This window comes from Numida meleagris, chromosome 2 (assembly GCF_002078875.1).
Source record: "Numida meleagris isolate 19003 breed g44 Domestic line chromosome 2, NumMel1.0, whole genome shotgun sequence".
Classification (NCBI taxonomy): Eukaryota; Metazoa; Chordata; class Aves; order Galliformes; family Numididae; genus Numida; species Numida meleagris.
In genome coordinates this window covers 111,769,626-111,794,913 of record NC_034410.1, presented here as the reverse complement: position 1 = coordinate 111,794,913, position 25,288 = coordinate 111,769,626, and the positions used below count along the sequence as shown (strand labels likewise).

The window sequence follows — 25,288 nt, the reverse complement described above, 5'->3', positions numbered from 1 at the left end:
ATCTTTGCAGCCCTCCTCTGGACCCTCTCCAAGAGCTCCACATCTTTCCTGTATTGGGGGCCCCAGACCTGGACACAGTACTCCAGCTGGGGCCACACGAGGGCATAATAGAGTGGGACAATCACCTCCCTTGCCCTGCTGACCGCTCCTCTTCTGATGGATATCATTGACCTTCTGGACTGCGAGTGCAGTGCTGGCTCATGTTAAATTTTTCATCACCCAGAATCCCTAAGTCCTTCTCAGCTGGGCTACTCTCAAGTTCTTCTCCCAGTTTGTGTACCTGTCTGGTAGTAAGCAAAACAGTCACTAAAATCCTGACTGTCCCACAAGGAAGTAAGCTAACAAAGTTTGGGTCGGTGTCATTATTTTGGCAGTTGCAGAAAGCCCAGTTTAATGTCTCAGAGTAAGTATGTTGTACGAGACTCTTTCCTGTAATACTTAACTCAAAACACTTAAAAGGTGGCTTAGTTAAATGCAAATACAGATTAAGGGGATTTCCTTACTTGTTACAGACTGACTTGGGATACCAAATTAAGGAATGTATCACCTTTTCAATGTAAAACAGAAGTGAACTTGCTAAAACATCATAGCATAAGCAGGCAAAAAACAAAGGAATAGAAAACTGATGTCATGAGTCTGTTTGGACAACCAAGAGGAGAAGACAGTATAGTATACTTCAGAAAGAGTCCGTGGCCAAGACAGAATAACATTTAATATGTTGCAGAAATGACATAAAACAAGTCAGGTAAAAGACTACGTCTTGCTTTGTTCCCTCTCCACAATAAATCACCTGTGGAGAGCAGAAATGCCTCCTTAGCTTCTAGCTGGGGGAGAAGTTGTCAGTATGCTGCCTGGAGTATTTATACTGGGAGTAAAAAGCATGAGAGGAATTGGAAAGGAGGAGCAGAAAAATATGGTCAGGTTACCTCAAATTATCTGAGCTAACCAAATCTGAAGAAGCAGTAAGGAAAGATTTAGAAAGGGAGATATGAACAACGCTAAAGATCATAGAATTATAGAATCATTTGAGTAGGAAAGGACCCTTAAAAATAATTTAGTCGAATTCCCCAGTTGTCCCCAGTGAAAAGGGACACCTGCAGCTAGATCAGGTGCTCAGAGCCTCATCCAGCCTGACCTTGAATCAATGCTGGTGGAGAAGGGACAACACAGAAAGGAATGATTTTAATTGTTCCCACACACAGCCAAAATATGGTATGCATGGAAGAACCCTTGGAATCTAGTCAGTGTTGGCTTTTGAAGTCAATTTCTGTGTTGCAAACAAATTTGCATTTGTTCATAACAAGTCCCTGCACATCATGAGTAGCTACTCTACCTTTCCACTAGTGAAAGGAGATGGCAGCCAGTCCAGCCACTGCGGGATTTCATCTTTATATGTGATGGCCTTTTGATGAGAAAAAAAAGCCCCATATATGAGCTGTACAGAAAAACTGTACAGAAAAGTACAGAACTCAGGGCAGCCACTGACTGGAGAATAACTAGGAAGAATAACTGCAAAATGAAGAATCATGAATAAACTTGGTGACTCACTTGACTAATCATGCACCAGAGAAGATGAACAGCTGAGCAGAGGAGCTCACAGCTGTCTCATGCGCTGAAAAGCACTTGTCTCATCTGTGTGAAATGTGAATAGCGTATATGAGCACAGGAATTAGGAAGACTTGTCAAAGATTTACAAAGCAAATGGATTACATTCACAGCAAATGTTCAAAACAAATATTTTGGCCAGCCATGGGTAACTTTCTCTGTAGAACAATTCAAAGCTATTTGAAAACATTAGCTGCAAAAATATGAATAATTCCCCAGCTCCCAATAGGAGAAATTCTATACACAACAACATGAGAATTTTTTCTTATACTGTAGGGCACAACCCCTTTCTTTGTCATACCAAATAACAGATTTTTTATTTTTCTGTAGAAGTAGAATACATGAACATGAAATTCCTATTGAGTAAAGCTCCTGTTTTTTAGGGAACAGATAACATCAGTGTGAGCCTATAAGTAAAATTTCCAAATAACTTTCTATCCATTTAACAGTCTGGATAGAGAATTGTAATGATCTTTTTTCTGTGGAAGCACTTAGTCCAGCAATGTACTGTGTGCAAAGAATGGAATAGATTAAGATGAGACCTGCACTGTGTTTAACAGCATTAGAAATTCACTGCTTAGTTTATAACTGAATGGAAGCCAGTCACCCTCAGAAATCTGGCTGGCTTTGAATTCGTCCTTGGATTGAGCTGGATGCCTCTGCCATTGCCAATGAAGGAGAAATGGACAAGCTTTCAGGAAAAAAAAAAAAAAAAAACTGCATTAGTTTATTCTTTTATCATCCAAAAATTGCCTCTGGGTGGTTTTCTTAAAGATCTAGAAGTATTCACCATGTTACATTTCTGCCTGAGCTTCTTCTATATGTAAGTACTATAAGGTGTTTTGCCTACACCTTCTACTTCAGTTGAGCTCCATAGCAACCAATAAACTCTGAAATGCATGCTTTGTATTCAAGCCTGTGTTACAAATCTCCTCCAACACACACTCATTCATATTGTGGACTCACTTGCCAAATGAGTACTTTGTCCCTGATGTTAATGTGACTGCGTAACGACCCTTTCTTGTGTGCATCTCAGCTGAGAAACAGAGACCTTCACAGCCTCTGTACTTGGTGACTGGGAGTGCAGAGGGTGGAGCTCTTCAGACCCCTGTCATGGCCAGCTTCCATCAAAGGGACCTACATGGGGAAAATGAGAAGTGACATCCACTCCTCCCTTTGCTTGTTAGGTAAAAAACTGACACTGTGTTACAATACTCTGCAAATTATTAAAAGTCCTACATTACCACCTCTAAACATATCCATAAAAACAATATTATAGAGCAACTACACTAATGTGAATGGATAGTCTCCAATACAGTTTCCCCCAGAGTGACCATGAGAAGATGGGCAAAGAGTGCTTTTGCGGTGGTTTCAGGTTAGTGATTTCCCCTGGTAGGGATTTAGGAGATTACACATGGGAAGAAAGCGATGGTCACAGCTCAGGATACTGTCTCAGACCATTCTGGTTTTACCAATGTTGTGAGGACACTGTTTCTTCAAAGCAAAACTGTAGTAATGATGAAACAGCAAGAATGCTGGTACATGAACAGCTTATGGTTAGAAGCATTAGGATAGATGGCTTGTGTTGTTTACTTTATTCTGCATAGCCTTTTCTTATTGCCTCCCAACCCTGCAATCCGTTCTTGAATTACACTAAGCTATTTGCTCAATCTCTTGCATCGTTGTGTTCCACAAGTTAATTTTTCATTACCGAAAAGGAAAGGACTTTCTTTTGAACATTATGAAGCTACTGTCTAACTCCAGAAAGCAATTATACAGCTCCTTTGTTCTATTATTATAAGAAGGTACAAATGACATTACTGATTGTTTCTTGAATCATTTTTTCTCTATATAATTCCACTCTTCTACCTATATTTCCACTACTTCTTTAATAACTTTGCATTTTAAATAGTCCTGGACTTTTTGTTCTGTCCTGATGTGATTACTTCACTCATTCATAACTTTAATGAATTCCTTTTACTGCTCTTTTTTCAGGGGGGGGGGGGGGGGGAGGTTGCTGCATTTTTTATATCCCCTTGTTTTGAGATAATACAGTGTAAATTGAATTCAGCATCCAAGGTGAGTTTGGAATATCATACATAAAAGAATGTTATCTTTTCCTATTTATTCTCTGTCTCATTCTTAATTCAGCCTAACATCTTATTAACTTTTCTGACCACCATTGCACAGTAAGTACACTTCTTAATTGTGCTGCCCATAATGACTTGATGTTTTTCTTAAAAGGTTAACAGTAATTGAAAACCCAGAAGAAACTGCATATAGATAAGAGAGAATGAAGGATCTGCATACAAGATGTGGCCACATATTAAATACAGTGCTCTTGCTCTGACTTAGACTTCATTGGATTTTATCTTTTTTTCATAATAAATTCTGCTTTTCTAGGTTATTCCCATTTTTTCTCCACAGTTTTTGCTAATCTTTACTAGCCTACTAGCCTGCAACTTTTTTTTTTTTTTTTTTTTTTTTGGTCACTTCACCATTTATCTATATCTGGAAAAATATTATTGCAGCTTATCATTTTGCCACTGAAAAATCCTATTATCAGCATGAAATTTCAGGGCCACTTTTACATGCAAGGCAAGAACTTACTTGAGTATTTGTTAGTATTCCTGAAAATATTTTTATACTACGCTTCTCCAAAAGATTTTTGATAAGCTAACTAAATGGCATGTTTACATATTTTGCCTCAGACAGTTCCAACGAATTATTTTATTGGCCCTTTTTTTTGCAAACGGTCACTCTTGCAACAGACCTCAGTGAAGACTAGATCAAACTCACCAATGCATACATATTCTGAAAGTGCTGAGTTCAGAATTATAAAGGCTATGTTATTGCTTATGTATATTCAAACACTGGGTACTTGTGGAGTACTCATCAATCCAGAGAGCTCTAAATAATGTAGCAGAATGCCTGAAAGTTCATTCCAACACTTGCATCCTTCTCTGTGTTTAAAAGCTTTAGTTATTCAGCTAAGCAGACTCTTCTGCGCTTGAATTTACAGGTAATGAAGTTTCAGCTGGTCATCACAAGCTAATGAACACGAAAGGTATGCACCAAGTCACCTCTTCTTCCAGTGCCTAACCTGAAATCACCATGAAGCCTAAGGTCAAAGGATGGTCCACCTCCATCTCCTATCGTTAGAGTCACAGGTAGTATAAATTTACGTGCTTGACAAATGAGAATCAAAACTTGCCTGGGAGAACTCATATTTTTCTCATATTTTGAAAAATATTCTGTTGGGGGGTCCCTTTTTCTTATGTATGGAGCTCTTGAAGATACATTTGACACTACAGGACAATGCGCATCAGAAGAAATTATAGGAAAACTGAATAATCAAGAGAGTTTGGATGGTCAGGAGCAGACTGTGGCAGGCTGAATCTACCCGGTAGGAAGAACAGTGCTGTCTTCATCATGGTGAATAGTGACTTAACTGAGAAAGAAATACAAGTAGATATCTATGCATGACATTCCAATACCGTTTGTGAAGGTGGCAATCATTCAGCACCATGGCCCTAACAAATGCACAGAATGAAGAAGGAAAAGAAAAATACAACATATATCCATATGTCCTTTTTAAGTGAGTGTGACATGCTCCTTGGCCTGTGTGGAATGAATGCACACAGAGAAAGGCCGTAGTTGACTGTGCAGCAATGGCACATCTAGAAATGATTCACATGATGGTGGGAAAACGCTTCTGGATCTTCAACTGAAAGAACATACATTATAAATGTATATGTTCACATTTACAGAGTAGTTGTGGTATCACCAGATGGTATCCTGAAGAACTAGAGTGACCATGTTTTATCTCTCCTTTCTGGAGGAATCAAATGGAAAAGCAGAGCAGTAAGCAGCACTGCCACCAGTGAAAAGCAAAGAAATAATTTGTGAACAAAACAATCAGGAACATTAAAGTTTCCAGATTTAACACCTTTTCTCCAGTAAAAATGACATTTTATATGTCATAATATAGAGGATGGTGCAAAAGAATCATGTTACTAAAAAGGTTGGAGCACCGCGGTCTCTAGAACAGCAAGAATAGACTGATGAAGCCATGTGGGACATCATCATCAAATGAAAATAATCAAATCTGAATTTCTTCAGAGATATTGGTTAAGATAAATGCCAAGGCATGAGAAGAAAAAGTAGCAAAAAGTAGAAACGCAAGCATATTTTAGTAAACACTCCAAATGGTTATTAAATCAGGAAAAAGAATATACCTGTGTTCATGCTGTACCTAAATCTAGACAGAGAAAGTAGCAGTCTTTAAAAATATGTACAAAAGAGATGTCAATCACAAGAAGAGTTATAAATTATTTTAGTTGAAGCTCCCAAGGGCCAATAAAAGATAGACATGAAAATATTCTAAGAATTTCTCATAAGCAAATGAAAAGACATGTCAAGCACTACATATCAAAGAGGTTTCCCACTGGAACAATAGACAACTTTGATATTGCTGACAAGACAGAGGATCTTGATATTATTGATGTAGAAATGATCATTGGGGAACTCGAAACAGATGCTATAAAGATTCATAAGACATAGTCTAGAAAAAATGTTCTTTGCAGATCTCAAAAGTAGGGAAAAAATGAAAAAATTTTGCAATAATGATTCAACTGAGGTGAGAAGAAGGACTAGAAAAAAAATTAAGTAGAGAAGGCGGTTAAAAGTGCGTGGGATCATGGTACTGTCAGCTACAAAGAAACTGCTTTGCACAGTTATGTTGAAAATAGGAGTCCCATGAAGATAAAGAAAAACAAGCAGTTTTCATCCTAGCCACTTTTGAATGGATCATAATTCATGCAACATCAGTGGAGAAGTGGAGAAGTTAACAGCAATCACCATTTCCCTTTAAGAGCATATATATATATTTTTTTTTCAGAAATCCACTGAAAATATAAACAAGGTGTAGTTGTAGAAGACTCCAGACTTTATCAAATCTTTAACAAGATATAAAATGTGATGCAGTCCAAACAAGAATGTAGAGTCAAGTTAAAGGCGACCAGTAGAATTAGAAAAAAAGGGTATGTCTTCTTACTAATGTTCTCCAGATTTGTCACAGCCTTCACTGGGCATCAGACCTCCTGTGACAAAAGCAGCTGACAGTAGTTGTTCTGGATGATCTGAATTCCTCTGACACAACTCTTCAGTTTGACAACCAACAAAATAGATGACATAACCCAATGAATCTTATGACTAGTAAGTAGAAAACAAAGGTCATGGAAGACATCACTCTGGATCACAGCACACTGTAGGAGAAATCTTAGGAGCTAGTGTTGAATTCAACTATACAGGCAATATTATAGGTATGAGTGACAACTGCTACTGTAAGAACACCAGTGAGTGAGGCAATTCTCCTTTTGAAGGGGAAATACTGAAATCAAGTATTTTCAGCACTGTACTACATATCTCTAATGGTCTTTTACTGAGTGTTATTTTGTATGAGTGACAGTAATAGAGCAAAAGATTTCGGCCTAAAGGAAGATAAAAATCTTTCCAGTGGATTTCACTGCCACTATATAAGGTAATAGTGATGAGTGTAACAAAAAACGTACTTATCCAGAGAGAGGCACAACCACATCCTGCTTTGCAAGTGAGGAAGTGAGCTGCCCTTGGGTGTACGGGAATTCTTTGACATCTCTTTAGGACTTGAAGATGCAAAATATGGCTTTCTGAGAGAATTTCAAGAAAAAAAAAGAAAAAAAGATGGGCTTAGAAGGCCTCTCTGCCACATAATAAGCCTAGTGGAAATTTTTCCAAATCAACAACATGAGCAAATTAATAGGAGTGACCCAGTTCATTTAGAAATACAACTGTGTTCAGCTTTCTCAAACTGGCTTTCTCAAAACAGATGAAGTAATTCTGGAACAAAAATGTGAAATTCCAGCTTGCAAAGAATAATTAGAAACAGTCATAATTCCTTTTACTTTTTCTCAAAATGACCACTGTGCAAGATCAGTGAACAAAATGGGCTATAATCAATTTTTAAGTATGAGTTCAAATATCATAATCACAAAAGGAAAAATAAAGCACATTTTAAAACTCACACCAGTCTTCCATGGTTTCTTAGTACTTAGTTTTCTCAGAATGCTGTGCTTTGGTACATTATGTCCCCATTTAAAAAAAGAAAAGAAAAAAAAACAAGGCAATCAACTTGGAGCATTTAATCAATACTTTTAATTGCATATTTTACCAGGATTTGACTTATTCCACCATCTAGTAGCAGGAGACATTGTCCTGGATGGGATGGAATGTGTCTTTGTGTTGTCTATTGGTAGCTGCAGTGTACAGTAGCTGTTTAATTTGAGAACCCAAAGAAACTGGAAATGAGATTGTGAAGCGTTGCATTGGTATGGAGAAAGGCAGGCTAGCTTGAGTTTCTTATGTCTTATGATGTTTCCTATGCACAGTGCCAGTATATTTTTTCAGTATATGCCAGTGTTTCCCTGTAGGGTACAGATTAGTGCTGCAGGTACTGTGTGGTCTTTGCCTTGGAAAAGTAATGTGATGTTATTATTTTGGCAGACTATCAAATTTTATCAAGAATTGCCAGTGGAAAAAAACAATATAAATTGTTTATAAACTATTAAAATTCAGTTGAACTGAAAGAGAATTTTGTGCTAATTGCAACAATGGGGATACTGAAAGAAAAGTTTCATTAATTTCTTACTACAGAAGGCATCAGCAGCCTCCTAAAATGTTCTTACTTCTGTACAATAGAACATACAATACATGTAGATGTTTACTCTCTATCATTTGGTAACCATATTTTCGGGGTTTGCTGTTTCTGAGGGAAATATCTGTGTTTTATTTTTCCTAATTGGAAATGGTACATTGATGATGTAATTAATGATTTGAATATTTCTACTTCTGTTTGTATTGCTTTTTATTGCAAAGCTAATATTATAATTTTCTTCACATTTCTAATAAGAATTCTCTCATAGTTAATGTAGGGAATTACTGAAGAAATTTGGCTAAGGCACTACTCTACACTATTCAATTATAAATAATTACACATCCAGCAAAATGTGTAACAAATACAGGAAATAATAGATAATTTTTTTGTGATTTTGAATTCAGTTCACACTGATGTCCTGCCCAACTTCTCTTTGGAAGGAGGCCATCTCTGGAGCTGGATGGCTAGAACAATCAGGATCTCTACTCAAAACACGAAGAGTAACGATCATAAACAACAGGAAAAGAATCAGTAGATACCATCACAGCAAGTCTAGTAACATGGCCTTGACAAAAATCCAGAACGAAAATGTCAGTGCTAGAGTTATGCATGGATATCTTGAACAAAGAAATCATCCCTTAGTCTGTACTTCCTCTTCTTTTTTGAAAAACAGTGCATACAGTACAAGCTTGTTTCCAAAGAAACACATTATATTTTTTCATCTATTCCTTCCCATTAAAAACAACAAACAGACAAAACTTTATAAAAATAGAAAGTCACCATTAATCTTCCTAGAGATCTAATGGGTTGTCATCTTGATGTTAGGGAGTGGGTGTTGCCATTAACATACTCTGTTTCACTGGAAGAAATGCAAATTGAAGTCTTTTTTTAAAAGAGCAAAGCTTGCATTTCAGGATACGGCACTGCAGATATTTGCACCATAACTGATAATTGGAAAATTTAATATACTGGAGCTGCAATTTGATATTAAAACAAAATTGCAGGGTTTGTTAATAAACTACATCAGGTGACATTTTTTTTTCTCTGTTATTATTTGCTATTACATATTGTACTGAAAGTGGGAAATTAGGGAAAAATCATTGCTATAGATCTAATCACAGTTTTAACAGCAGTAGAATTAATTTGTTTAAAGGCAACTGTGGTACCTATATCTCTTTAGCCAATCATTTGACTTGACAAAAAAGCAACTAAAAAAATCCTACGGCAATATCAGAGACAAAGTACAAGTGATGAAGCCTTTACAAAACGAACAAAATATACTGTGGCTTGTTTCACTTGGAAAAGAAAAAACAAACAACCTCAAACAAAACCAAAATTGAAAACCACACATGCACACAAAGCAGAGTTCTTCCAGCCACTCTGTGGTTTTGGGTTGTTTTTTTTTGTCCTGATCTGCCAGAAATCATCATTCTTCCATTACGTTTCATTCAGCTTATTCAGTTTTGGCTGACATTTTGCAATGTTAGTATTAGTCACATTGCTTAACAGTCAAGTAAATGCTCAGCTTCCATTTCTGCATGGGGAATATATTAAGCCACAAGGTATGTAAGCAAATACCTAACATAAGGAATACAAATAGTCTCAGTGCTGTATTTTGTTTCCATAGTCATTGGGGTTACTCACATATATGTTTGTTTGTATATCTGTTGCTGAATCAGGTATTATAAAAATTGTTTTTGTCTTCTCTTTGGAAATGCATGAACCCTTGTAATATATGTGTTTTTGGAAAAAAAAAAAATAGGTCAACTCTGCATTCTTCTAACTCATTTTCTTGAAAGTTAAAGTCAGAAATCAGTCTTAAAGTTCACCTATTCCAACTTAGTCACGTGCACAAGTTTTACTGAGGGCCCTACAGCAAGATTAAAGGCATGAATTAGGCCATTTTTCATTCCAGAATAAAATAAACTTTATGATGCTGGAAGAACAAGGCAAGATGGGCCCTTGTGTAAGCAGGGCATTGATGAAACCCTTGCTCCCATCCACCTGGCCACAGCCCATCATTTCTGTCCTGTCCCACTCCCCAGTTCCCTTGGAGGACACAGCTATGAATCACACCTGCTTTGTGGTAGTTGAAATGTTTTAAGAGGTAACTCATCTGAAATTGTTCTGATTCATTCAGTTCAGTTACTTTTGACTGCAGCAAGTCCTGTCTTGTCTCAGCACTTCAAAGAAGAGAGTGACCAACTAGGAGGTAGAACTAGAAAAGTGAGCACCTGTGATTGCATATTTCATCCTGAAGCCTTTGGCTGACTTCTAGCATGATTATTTCCATTTCTCCCTATGTTGTTTTTTTTTTTTCTTCCTGTTATCCTGTCTTTCTCACAAGGAAGCAACTGCAGACATTAATACACAGCCTAGGCCAAGCTTAGGCAGTATCCGAAAATTTACTTTCCATCATGTCTTTGGGAGAAGGGGAGTTTCTTCAGTGAGAAAAAAGTAGCCAGATGGTTTCTCCTGTTCTCCACGGTGTAAGAGCTGGGTCAGACCTGAAGTCTGTCTGTTGCTTGGGGCTAGTTCCAGTTTCCTTCTGTATCTTTCTGGAATCATGATTAAAGAAGTGACATGACACATTGGAAAGGTTGAGCTATCTCTTCCCTGTGTCACCAATTAACTATCTGACCTTCCCTCCCTGGAAGCCCCTCCATCAGGCCTGTATTGTATTCCTTGACTGGGATGCAGCCAGCTGCAGGCTGTCTGATGGGATATAGTTTTGGCAGAGAGGAAGTTGTAAGGGTCCTCAGTGGTGCTGCTTTAACTTCAGCCTCTCGCCATTGGTCCCACCTGTGCTGTGTCACATACCATGCCGGGCCATGCACTCTGATGGCCCATACCCTCACCTGGGGACTAATCTCCCACCTGACCTTGGCTCTGACCCATCCCTACAGCCCTGCCCAGTCCTTCCAAGATATATCTGACTCTAGTTTCCCTCACCAGCTCCAACCCAGATCCCCACCCATGTAGCCATGTCCCAGCCTCAGCCTGTCCCCAGGGAGATGCCCAATGCCCAGCTCCTCACTGGGGCAGTGGGACAGGATGGGCTGCCAGGCCCTGACCTGAGTCCCTGTGGTTCCCCACTGCTTCCAGCCCTCAGGGAGATCCCAGCACACCCTTCCTTTAGGGAAGGAAGTCAGTGCTGCTTTTCTCTTCTCCATGTTGCTATTGTAGGGACCTGACAGTAAAAAATGCACAAATTCACATGCAAGACTGATTTGGTTGCCAGTGAGCACAAACTGACCAGTACTGATTCAATTTCTTTTTAATACATCATGCTGTAAACACTCAGCTCAACAGCCATGGTGCATGTTGACCAAGCAAGAGCTTTGGTGCAGCTATTTTTAAAGTCTGTACATGTAACTGCTTGCATTTTATCACATTTGACAACTGTCTGTAGGTTACCTTCCTGCATTTTATGTTAATACAACCTTTGCTATTCAAAGCTTGTCTCTCACTGGCTCTGGTATAGTTGAAATGAGACAGTCCATTAAACTCCTTAAAGTTCAAACCCACTCTATTAGGAAAGCATTTCTGATGTGTTAGATCTGAAAGCATTCAATAAACATATTTAAGAGCTCAGAGACTAGATACTCATCTATGCCAGAAACATTCCCCAGTGTAGTTCACAGTTAAGGTGAAGGTTGCTCTACAGTAATTAAGTGTCCTTGGCTGTAGGAATGCAGTAGGTCCAGAAAATTCTCTGAAGATTCTCCTTGTGCTGTTCTCCTCAGTGGTAGCCAACAGAACAGGCGGTGGGGTTTTTATGTTGTCTGGAGCATCCTGTCCATGAACGCGTAGCCAGCACTATGGCTGTATGAAACATTTCATGCAACAGCCAGACTCAGTTCTTCAGAAATGCCCTCCCATGGAAAACCCCAAGACCTCCAGAAGTAAAACAAACATATGAAAGTCCCATTCTCGCTAACCTCATCTGCATACTCTTCCTGGCAGAGTACTTGCTCACAGATAGATTCCTTAATTCTTAGAACTTCTTTTACTCGTGGTCATGACAGAAAACCCTACTGAAGGACTATTTGTAGATGGATTGTATACCTAAAGATATAGGCATAGCAACCTTTACACAAAATTAGAATACTCACATTATTTAGTGATTTCAAACAGTTTCTAATCCAGCAAGAAGACTGCAACATACAAAAAAGGAAATTTGCAGCCATGACATTTCCTTTAGAGTACCATGAATGGGAAGCACAGCTCCAGCATAAGAAGCACTGCCAGTAGAACATCATTAAACACCAAAAGCATCCATTTTCAAGTACAATAGAGGCACAAAACACCCAATGCGTACTCAAAATCCCCGAAGGGAAAATTGCACAACATCTTTTATATACAAGATAGACCGTTGTATTTTATATACTAGAGCTTACTGATATAATCTTTATGTTCTTAAACTGCAAGATAGCTCAAAGCATCTTCAGAGTTTATCCTCTTCAGAGGCTTTTTCCAAAGGCAAATTAATCCTAGAAACAAGGGATAAAAAGTGACTTGACAGCATCTCATACATGTCCTGCAGTGTGTCATCAGAAGTAGTCCTGGTTTGTCTGACTTCTTCAGTAAAAAATCCAGTAATAAAGAGTTCACAGACTGCCTCACTTACTTATTCAGGTCCTGAACCATTTTAATCACTGCACAATGTTTGCTAATCTTCAGAGATCTAGTTCTGGTTTTCTGAAGATTACTTAATTTGCTTTTGTTCTGCATTCCCATCCCCGGTGAGATGGTCAATAACTTGCCACTACCGCCTTTCACTAAGGTAAACTTTTATTTATAAAGGGAAGATTTTATCTCATTTCTTCCCACTGCCTTCAGCTTTTCTTACATTGTCCTATTTTCCAGATTTCTTGCTCTGTTATTCATTTCCTGATTTAGTTCCTATTGCATGTTGTGCTAGTACTTTGATTACAGTTCTGTTGAAGGAAGTAACTTCGAATGGCTGCTGGTGTCCTGCGGACAGCTTTCCAGCTAATACACTGCTTTCTCAGTGTCATTACCTTACCATGTCATTCCATTTGTAGTCCAAAGTTTCCCTCAAAATCTTTCTGTGCATAGTCAGTATTATCTCCATTAATTAACCATGGACACCTTATTTGACAAGCCAAGAAGTGAGAAAATCCCAGTAGAGCCAAATGTGTCAGCCACTACTAAACCAGTAACTACAGGTATGTCTGGTGTCTTGGAAGGCTTGCTGGCCTTTAACACGGTTTACAACTGACATGCCTTTCTCTTTTTAAGTAAATTCTCCAAATTATGATGAACTTTAAAAAAAATGGATCATATAATGCATTCTCTGAAAGGAAGGGAATGCATATGTACCTGTGCATGAATTTTAGCAGAGAATAATAATATAGTGGAAAAAAAAGAAAAGCAGCTGCACTGTACACAAGTTGCCCCTTTCCCCAGACTTGCAAAGCTGTCTTTTTTTAAAACAGAATTTAAAGCTTCATCAGAGTGAAACTGAATTTAGATTGCAGTAGCCGGGTAAAAGTGGCTTACATATAAATGAGTACTAAACAAACAGAATGATTCTCTACTGTCTCTCCCCAGGTCAGAATTTATTCCTCCTCCTTTATTATTGCAGTTTTCAAATGAATTTTGTAGTGCATTTGAAAGCAGAATTTTTCAGCAGTCTTTTCTCTTTCAATATAAATCACACTTCCACTTTTATACTTGCACAGCAGAGGGTAGGATTATCCCTGGGAAAACAAGGCAATGCATTCTTATTCAGAAACCTCACAAAGCTTCAACAGCTTAGAGGATCGCAGGTCCAAGATAATAGGGAAGGATGGAGATTCTTCAGGTAAGGTAGGGTTCAGGTGTGGATTTTCCTGGTCAGAAGAACTTATACATAAGCAATGCAGCATGTTAACATGCATCCCAGCACTCTGCGGACAGACTCCACATATACCCCGTAGATTGATCTGTGTATGTTTAACATATAAGAGTGGGATGTTTGGCCAAGCTGACAGTGGTCCAGGCTGGATGTACAAGAACCTCTATAAATTAGAGAACATCTCAGATAAAATCTCTAGGAAGAAAGAATGTTATACATAGAGGAGTGTAGGCCCTGAAGAGTGTGCTGTTCAGTCAGCCTGACTGCTCCTGCTCCATGTTCTTCTGCACTCATGAATTACTGAAGAGTACTCTGGTGTCTCTTCACTTGTTGCTTCAAAAACATGACAGCTCTTTCACTTGTCACCATTTAACTTCTGCCATGGACATTAAGGAATTATTTTTCATTACATCTTGATATTTCATAAAATCAAGTTAATGTTAAATTCAAAGAAAAACATTTTAAATAAATAGATTTACTTAGGATGGCATATAAATCAATAGTTTAGAATTTTCCAGTTTCAATAAAATCCTGAATTTCAGTCCTCTGAAGATGTGTTATGGGATATTATGCACTTAATCCACATCCATTTTTCAAATAGATTGTTATTGATCTGTATAGCAACATAACACTACTTGGTGCTGTGATTTAAACCACATGAATGCAAGATAACTGGCACCATGTGTGTTAATGCATACACAGACCTGTTGTCCACCTCTTGTCTACAATAAAAAAGTAATACCATCTCTCCAGAAAGAAAAAGTTCCAAAAAAGATAGTTATGCTTTACCTTTCTCTAAAAAATGAGTTTTCGTTGATGCATGTTTGCTCAGCGTGAACAGAAAATAGGCAGTTACAGAGAAAATAGTTCCAGCTGGAGGCTAACTAGCTTCTTCTGCCCTCTGTCCCCCACTACAAATGAAAACCAAGATGTTTCCAGAGCTGCAAGTACCATAGCTTGGGAGCAAGGGATAGCTGCTTTTTATTTTCTCTGTGGTTGCTGCACTTATTAAAAACAGCAACTGTGAGAGTTCAAGCAGAATTGGAGACAAGACTTTCATCTTCCTCAAGGAATGATTCCATTTTCTTCTCTTTAGCAGTCGTGCCTTCTGTCCTGGCAAATTAATTATACTGCTCCACCTGTTTTATTGCCTTAACCATGTCAAAAGAAGCAAAATATCTTGCACTGAAGAGTTTTAGCAATTGGAGTTTTAAGCTGATTTATCGGAACGGCTTTAATCCATTTAACCTGAGAGAATGATGTGGAGCTGAGTCAGGGGAGGGCCAGGTTGGATATCAGGAAAAGGTTCTTCACCAGAGGGTGGCTGGGCACTGGAACAAGCCACAAGGCAGTGTTCTTGGCCACGAGCTGATGGAGTTCAAGGAATGTTTGGACAATGCTCTGAGACATAGGGCTTGAGTTTTGGGTGGTTCTGTTTGGAGCCTGGAGTTGGACTCAATGGTCATAGTGAATCTCTTCCAGCTCAGGATATTCTGTGCTTATATGGTTCTATGATTCTATGTTTCAAATCCTCCATCTTTCACCTCAGCTTCCACCTTTCTTTGGTCTGTTAGATTTTTAGATGCCTGTGGCAGGCACTTCTTTCATGAAATAATCAAGAGCATCCCAACTATGTATGGGCAGGGCACTCACACCAATGCAGCCTCAGGATCTGACATCATCCACATCCTCCAGCCTCACCAAGGCAGACAAACACCCTGAAAAAGGGCAAATGTGGTGGGAGGGAAGGATTTACCCTTATGTGCTGCTCAGTATTCCCTAAGCCCTCATGCCCCCATGCACATCCTGGCTGAATTCATGTTATCCACTGTAATTCCTCTAGGATTGCACAGACTGCTAACTGCAGCAGTTCCCAAGCATCCCCAGGGCTGCTTTGAATCTGTTAAAAGTGGAAGATGGTTGGCACCTACCAGGTTGTGGTGAAAAAACAGTGATTATTTTAATGTAAAATGCAACTGATGCAGGGGCTCTGAGTTCAGAGGAAAGAATCTAAAATAAATGACAATCTTGAGAAAGCTGTATGGATGGCATATATGGCTCACACAGGAACATGGGTCGTTTTCTAGAGACACGGTAGCCAGAGTCCTCCCTATCACAACTGTCTAAAGTTCCTCTTTTCTGCCACACAGACATAAACCCTCACACAAAATATTATTCTTCTCAGTCAGCCTGGGAAGGAAGGAGTGTTCATGTGCATGTTTGTGTTGTGTTGTGTGTTTGTATTTTTTCTTCATCATCTGTCTCCTGTGGCTTATAAAGCTTGAGGATTAGGTTTGGTTTCTCCATAGGAGGAAAGTGGCACAGAACGATCCTCCAGTTTGTGCTTCATTACCTTTTGTTATCCCTTACACCATCTACAACTGTCTGTCTCACTCGCTGGAACCATTCACAGCTCTTCAATCAGTCCTCATCTCCACACCATTCATTCACCTTTTCTTTCCTCTCAATTTGTGTCAGATTGCCCTAACTCATTCCACTGCTTTTATTCCTTTCAGTTAGGCTTGTCTTGTTCTTCAACATATGTCTTGTAACTTTCCCAAGCTGTTGTTTTTCTTCCTCTTTTTAAGACATTTTCTCTCTCTTCTTTGATTCCTTTCTCAGCCCTAACCAGGACTGTCATTTTTGTATGTCATTCTTCTGTCGCTCATACGGGCTACAAAATGCTTTCCCAAACTCGGCTTCTAAAATAAACAGTATTAACTGAATTAAGTTGCTGACTCCAAGTAAATTAAAACATTTCATGGCAGAGCTTGTTTTGCCTCTTCTTTGTCCAACATTTAATTTGCACATTTTTTGCTCCTTGAAATTAGTATTCTGCTTATGTTACACTTCCTTACTCTATTTCCCCAAATTCTGCTACCATTTCAGACAAGCTTATTAATGTAGTAAGGCAACATGAATTATTTTTAATATATTGCACTTCCAGGCTATTTGTTGGTCACTGTGACATTTGAATGACAGCCTCAGATTGCATTAGTGTAAGCATCTCCCAACACAAAATCAGTATCTCCTAACCAAACACAAAGACACGCTGTGTAAAAATTATTCTAGTGTTAGGTCTTGTCATATTTCAGCAGTAATCTCTCATAATAAACAGCTATGAGGCTGAGTTATTGCTGCAGTTTGTCTGTGACCATAAATCAGTGTAAATAGATGTTTATTCCATCATATTCTAGTAAGTACCTGAGATTATCCTTGAAATATATTGGAATAACCAGCCTCGGAGACATTCATTCATTCAAACAGGGTCTGCTGATGATAACATTCTTGCAACTACACCATTCATGAACATTCTCAACAAGGATGTCATCTTTTCTGTCATGATCCTTTAAAATATTTACAGCTGTTGGTTTACCGCTATGTCAGAATATTTCCTTGCCCTTCAGCCTATCTCAATACACTTTTCTACGGAATGGGAGGTATCTTGCATTTGGGACTCCTTGGTTAATAAAAGAGAATTTATGGCTAGCAGCTGAATTAGGAATGCATGCTGTAAACAAAGCAGCTTTCCCTTCTGTCTTCCTTACAGAATAGTTGAAGCTATTTGACAGTATCTAAGACTTGACAGTCCAGCTATGAAGAAAAAAATTAATTACCATTTTGCTATAAAAGACAATGGGCAATCTTCCAGCCCTTTGCCCCAAGGCCCTACTTGCAAGGGATCAATATGTAACTCATGTCATGAACAGAGATAGCCCTTGTGCTGGCTCTTTACACAAAACTAAATTTTACTCTGGCTGAACAACCTTGAAGGAAATATCTCTACTTGGAAGATTAATGAATGCCTGCCACTGAATTGTTCATCTAAAGCCACCATTTCTCAGGTGTGTGAGCAAGGTATATCGAAAGGCAGCAGCCAACCTAGGAACAGTTCTGGTAGCTAGTGAAGTGTTTCCTCAATCTAACAGCTAAAAACATGTTTTTATCTGGTTTCTTTAAAAGGTTCAGTTTTACACAAGGTGCATCAGGGGGGTGAGGGCTTAGGTTTGGTGAGACTGAGGAAATGAGAAGCTGTGAGGAGGAATGCTTGTAATATAGAATGTGGCGTATGCATTTATGAGAAATCCTGGTTCAAGTCCCCTCAAACCTATATGCATGTACATAAGTATTTGTTTTACAAACTAATTTTTCATATTGCAAGTTAGTTCATCAAACAAGTTTCTGGCAAGATCAGTTTGACATACTTACCTATCTTTAATATTCCATGATTTCTATTTACAAATAACTTTATAAGGTGTGGTACATGTGAAGCGTACATGAGTTCTGGGTGAGTTCACGCCTTGCAGTTAATTATTTTGCACCTCTGAACAAAGTGAATGATGGCCCTCCCTGGCAAAGATTCACTCATGTACAGTAATACAGCTCAACATTTTTCCTCTCCCTCAAAGTGGAATTAATCTGATCTTTCTTTTCTATCCATCTGCTCATTTTCATTTATTCAATGTCACTGAAGTCTTTCATTCTGTATCATATTTTGACATTAAAGAATAGATTCAGATAACTTCTGAATCTTACTACATGGGGCTTAGAGAGAAAGTAAAGACATTATCTTTAAGAAATCTTTCTTTAAAAAAGGAGCAAAACCAAACCAGTGCAGCACATGCTAAAAGAAAGAAAGCCAGGCACAAAGGTAGATTGCAGGTAGTGATCTGTGGATAAGAATTATCAGACCTGGTGGTTTTTTCCTAGTCATCAAGGAGGTTTTATTCAAAACAATAATCACTAATTTTTTCAACAATGTGGAAGCAAAAATAAAATTCATGCCAGTGAGCTTTGCAGATGTCACAAAAAACATGCAATGATAATTGAGGAGGAGAAGAGGTTTAGCTCTGCAGAAGAGTGTGAATCACATGCTAGACTGTGCCCCCATTATAGATGACAATGTATGACACATTTAGCAGTGTTCTTTGTATTTTGGGAAACAGTGACTTGGGAGCAAATTTGAGCTGAACATGAGCTCATACTGTGACTGAGTAGCTAAGAAAACTGTGGCAATTTTATATCTAAAAGGAGAGAACTACCAAAGAGAAATGTGACATTGTGTTACCACATGATGTTTTCTTAACAACAGTTTGTAATTGCTTCATCCATCTGCATATTAGCAACAATGCTAAAATGATAGGAAAAGTTTACAAAAGAATGACGCAGAATATAAACAACCTGGAAAATATTTCTAATTCTGAGAGAACATAAATTCCATCTATTTAACCTTTGGCAGCACGAATATATTGCAAAATGTTAAACTAGTGTGGTACTATACAGAACATAATCTTTGTTGTGCTGACTTCCCACAAGTATTTTCTTACTTTGTGAACAATACAATGGTTGTTTTGCCCTCAAGGAAAAGGGCCTTAGCTGTTTTACTTTCACTATGATCAAAAGTGAACACAAGGACCACTGCTGTAGAGCAACTAAGGTACTATCTTGTTGCCTGAGAGTAACTTCCTAAAAATGCAGCGGCATTCTCAGTGAATTCAAAAGGAGGTTAAAAGATGACATATTTAGGACACAAATTTGAAAACATCGCAGTCTCTTTAATAACACAGTACAGCAGCTGGAAGTTGAAGCTGGAAACTCTGAGACTGCAAGTGCAAAGTTACTTTTCTAAAGATATTGGATCTATCGATTTAACTCTTGAAGCTAAAATTTCAATGTTTCTACAAGTTCACATAGAAGTTTTGTCTTTGATACCAGGAATCTCCTAAAAAAAATCTTGAATCTGATTTTTCCAAGCAGTCACATTACCTAAATAATGGTGTTTTCTTTTAAATAATCGATATATTTGTAAGAACAAAAAGTTTTCAGGCTGCTTCTAGTTGCTTGAGATGTGCTCCATTCAGTCACCATATTCCCAGGAGGATAAATGATATGAAAATCTGTGTTGAGAGTCAGTTTATGGATTATAACGCTGATTTTAAAGGATTCTTTACAAATTAGTAATTTTTTGTGAACCACTCATCTAAGCTTGTAAACAATTTGCCATCACTGAAGACATACAAATCAAAAAGTAATTCAAGAAACATATTTGTAAGATGTGCACAAGGCCTTTTTTTTCTTTGAAAAATATATGCGTATTTCTTCTAGTCAATAAATTGTTCCCTTGCTGCTTAATAGGTCCTACTTATCATTTCCTGTTCCTGTTTACTGTTCACATTAAAAAAAAAGGAAGAGATCTTACTTCTGAATACTTAGAGGACAAACCCTGTCCCTTATTCATACCCAAAACACTCCTTTCTCAGACCTGTGAGTTGCAGTGCTACAAAAACTGACAGAAATAACACTTCTTGTCATTTGAATCCAGCCAGAAGTAGAGTTTCAGGGGGAGAAGCAAGGTAGAATTTGGATGGGATTTTCAAGTGCACTGAGGAGTTTTACTTAGAAAAGTATTTCCTGTTCCATTAGTCCCAACCTTTCGTTTGAAAAGTTAAAAAAGGACTTTAAGAAAAGTTGAGCCAAAATCTTGCAAGAATAAATTTTCTGTCAAAACCCTTGGTCTTGAGCTTTTGACAACAGCATTCTCAGCTTGCCCAGAAGAGGTTCTGGTGGATGAGGTTAATCATATGGATTCATTCTGTTGAGGGATCAGAAATCTGAACCCAGCTCTATGTAATACTTTAATCCCTTAATGCAACCAGCAGAGCCACAATGCTTCTGTCCAGCAAAGTTGATGCTTTCTATTAGTTCAAGATACCTGCTTATTCATCTCTTTTTCCATCCCAGTTTCTAAAGGAGGGGTTCTATGTTTGGAAGAATGTCAAGCTCATTGTTCAGAAAGTCAGGAGATAAACTCTGGCCCCTTTGTACTCAGTAAGACTTTTATCACCAGCTTCAGTTCTGGATTTCACCAAATACTTTTCTTCATGCAAAACTATATTTCTGTACGTCTATTTACTGTATCTGTGCATGAAAAGAAAATTAGAAGCACTTCTGAACAACTTTTTTTACAAGGAGATGAAAGATTTTCTCAGAAAACGAGGAATATGAAAGCATGCAGGCACACATGTACTGATCTCTTATAGTTTCTGTAACATAAATGCAAAGCTTTAATCTATTGACTTCTAAGGATGAAAGACACTTTCATGGACAGCTTAGGACTCTGCCAAGCCAAACTCTTGCCTGGAACTCCTCAGAATTGTTGATACTCAAATCCTGAATCTGAATCTAGTTCTTTGGTGTGACTTTTATCAAAAATCAGCAGAACAAATAGCAGTCGTAACAGCTGATTAAACATCTCCCTTTCACCTTGAAGGCATGGAAAATGGAATGGAATAACTTCTGACAAAGAGGGCAATGCAAACATGGTATTTGGAACATATCACCTTTTCTCCTTATTTATATAACTTCAAATAGATAGTGAAAAATGACTGATAGCATTAACATTTAAGAACATCATTTTATAATAATGGCTAGTAGATATCTTTGCTTATACTCTGTAAAGAAATGATCTGAACAGAAAACATACTTTGCATGAATCTCCCATTTATCAGACTAACAAGTATACTCTAACCAGAGTGTGTAGGTATGATGATGTGGTTTGGAGAAATCTTGTAACAGAGGCTGTAATTCCTGCCATGATTAAAACTAAAAAATCATCTGTGAATAAGTCTGGAGATAGAATAAATATGGTCAGAAGAGCTATGAGTATGTTTTGCTTTCTGACACCTTGTTAAGCTAATCTATGATATTACTGAAGCAATTATATAATAGGCATTAATGTATTTATAGCAAATCAACACTATCTGACTAAAACCTGGAAATATTTGTGGAAAAACAAACAAAATAAAACCGACAAACTATTTATTTGATATCCTATTATCCTGATATAACCTTGGTTCTCAATGGTGTTAAATCTGAAGAATGAGAGGTGATCAGATTGGACAAAAGTTTTAGTGAAATGGACTCATGGTTACAAAAGATTTTACAAAAAATGACCTTTCTGCTCTTGATATGATCACAAATATTCATTTATGAGTTGAGTGTAAATGTATGCAAAAAGATAAGGACACTATCTACATTTACCTACTCTGATCCCAGTTGGCTGCAAAAAGCAGAAGAATCTTCCTGCCACAGTGGTCACGATTTTCCAGTACTCCCGGGAACCCATCAGTCAGAGCTCGTTTGATTCCTGGATCATCAGCCTTGAAATTTTTGAACATATCCAGATTTAATTGGCGGTACTGGAAGTACTGAGCCAGCAGTCTGAAGGCCTCCATTTGGTGAAACTTCCTGGCTCGGAGAAATCTCAAGATGAAGGCATCATCTGTACGTAAAAACCCAATGTCGGGTCTCGTGATGATCATGTCCCTGACTTGCTGGATATCCTGGTGCAAAATGTCTGGGTTTTCATTCAGTTCCAGACGGGCTTTCTCTATAGTCTCTGGACTAAGTCCAGCTTGTAAATGGGTCATCGCTGCAAAAATCTCTTTTCCAAATCCTTGACTTCAGATATTTTAGTAGGAGAAGTGCTGATCCCATTCAATTAATGGTCTGCTATGACCATGAGCCATTCAAAAGCTTCCTGTTGTCAAGCTGATACCTAATAAATGAAAGTGAAGGGTTTTTCTTATTCTTGCACAAAGAGTAATTGGCAGTTCATATGTTGTATAATCCATCCAAAGGAAAGTGTTGTTTATTCCATCACTTTCTGAAAGAAAAAGAAAATATATTCTTTAAAAAAAGATTAAATATGCATATAAAGATTACATAAACACATTTCTGAAATTTATATAGCAATAAAATTGTTTTGTAGGCTTCATATGTAAGAGGATAGCAGCCAAATAATTTCAGACTGAGTATAGTTAGTGTAAGACAATCACTGATATCTTGAATATTTAATCTTTCAGAAAGGCACTCTGATTAATTGACAGTTATATGCCATATCATTTTAGCATTAAAATACTATTTGCAAAGTTGTCTTATAAAAGTGTAGGAGCTCCAGCTTTCCATAACTTCAAGCCCAGAATGACCACAGTAAAGTTAATAGTAATTTCTTTCAACCATAAACAGAAGCAAGATTTCAGCTTCTTAAATTTGCAGATTTGCATACATGCATATATGCTAAATATGAGAACTTGCTTGGCTTGTTTTTATCACCTGTACTGTCAGCCTGTAGCTTTCCTTGAACTAGCCCCTGAGTTACTCATGAAACTGCTAAAAACTAAAACAGAACTCCACCAACATCAGGGGTGTTTTCTGCTTGGTAAAACTGCTCCGAAATATTTCCCATTGAGACTTAGAATGCCTTCATGGGAAACTTCCCATGAATAAAGTGTTTGATGAATCTAATCTGACAGGGTTGGCGTTTTAGTTGCAAAGAGATATATTTTATGCCACACTCTTGTCTTCAGAACCTTGTAGCTTTCTCAAATACCTAGTTCTGAATTTTGTTTTTATTCTTGTATTTTACCTTGAATTTGTTTTTATGAGTGTTAGATGAAGAGCTGCTTAAGCTGTTATGTATCAGCAAAACGATGCAGTGAGCCCCTTGCATTTCAGTGACATAATTAGCAAGAGGCTGTCATCGAAGTCTGTGTAGTTACACTTGTGTGAAATAAGATCAAGGTCTGTTCCTCTGTGAAATGTGCGTGAAGGAAGATCAAGATCCATCCAGTATTTTAGGCATCACAAAAACAGACAGGCAAACAAAAAATGCCACTGCCTAGCTGATTTATCTCTCTCTCTAATTTCTGAAAAAAGAAAAATTGGATTTAAAAATTAAAAGGGAATCCTTGAGTGAAAGATACGCTTTATTATATTTGAGGAAAGCTGTTTGGAAAATCATGAATTATTTATAATGCAAACACTGTTCCACTCCGGTGCTCCCCTGGGTTCAGCGCTCTCATGTCAAACCAAGGGGACGGCAGCAGCCAGGGTACTTCTTAGTCAGGGGTGCTCAAGGTTACACTGCAGGTCCTGGAAGTTAATCAGTACAGGGAAAACCCAGGTCCCCTGTTGTATGAGCTTGCCTGTCATTGAAAGAAACTGCATTTTAGATACCATAGCAGCAGCCCCAGAATCCTTAAATTTGAATACAGAGTGTTTCTGCATATTTGCTTATAGGACATTTGTGGCGAAGGATAAGAGAAATCCCCCCCAAATATTTTCATTTAACAGCAACAGACATGCAACTTATCAATGGGTGATACAAAAGGGAGTTTGTTAAGCAGCATCTTTCTGCATTCACTATGGAGCTGAAGATACACAGAGCTACCTGCAGGGTAGAGCATCCAACGATTCGTCGTCAGCCTAGGAAAAAGTAGAAAAAGGCAGAGATGGGAGGAAAGAAGGCTGCCTGCCTTTTACAAGTCTCTACAGAGTGTGAAAGACTTCAGAGAAACATGCCCTGAAGTCCTGGGGGGCTAATCTATGGGTGCAGGTTACTTAATTGTTAAAGAAGCATGGATCGTATGAAAGCTGGGTTGCACACACAAAAAGAGGATGTTTTCCTTTTGCCTTTATTAGCACAAATTAGGATAACTCTGCTGGTATTAACAGAATTCTGCTGATGTAAAATTGATGTAGAGCATGGGAAAATCAGGCCAATTTTCTGTGCTTTAGATCTCAAATTAATGGTGGCATTAGCATTTTACTGCATAAATCATGCTTTGAGTTAGAATTGTCTCCACAGAGCTAGTTAGGTGTATTTAAGTGTGACACTGTCACTGGGGTAGTGCAGTGCCCAAAGACACCTGGCTGTGCTCGAGGGTGCTTGGCAGAGGAGAGGTGGAAGCACAGAGCTTATCTAGGGGCTGTGTCAGCTCTGGCTCGGTCAGTATGAATTTGAATGTGAATTTGGAGCTACTGTGACTTGTGGCAGTTAAATGTGACCTCAGTGGTTTCACTGCTTTTGTGGGAGTTTATGGGAGTAAAACCATGCCTTGCTAATGTCCTTTTCAGACTCCCACCTCCACCAAGGCGCTTCTTTGGAAATGAGGAAAATTCCTGAAAGGTTACTGCAGTCTGCTCCAGAAGGAAATGGGGATAGACCAAGGAGGGAAAGTTCGGCCCCTCAGATTTTCTTATAGGGTTCCCAAGCAGTTAGTGTCAAAAATGATGCTATTACCATAAACTTTTCTACTGATTTTACTTTATTTAAATGGATCAGC

General features: G+C 38.2%; 1 protein-coding gene across 1 annotated transcript in view; it reads right to left on the bottom strand.

The window, feature by feature from the left end:
• The window catches only part of CLVS1 (clavesin 1), an 87,462-nt gene extending 64,651 nt beyond the window's left edge, over positions 1-22,811 (bottom strand). The window contains exon 1 of the mRNA XM_021389063.1: positions 22,203-22,811. Within this exon, the coding sequence (XP_021244738.1) occupies positions 22,203-22,591 (389 nt within the window). The 5' untranslated portion in view covers positions 22,592-22,811. The remainder of the gene's footprint in view (positions 1-22,202) is intronic.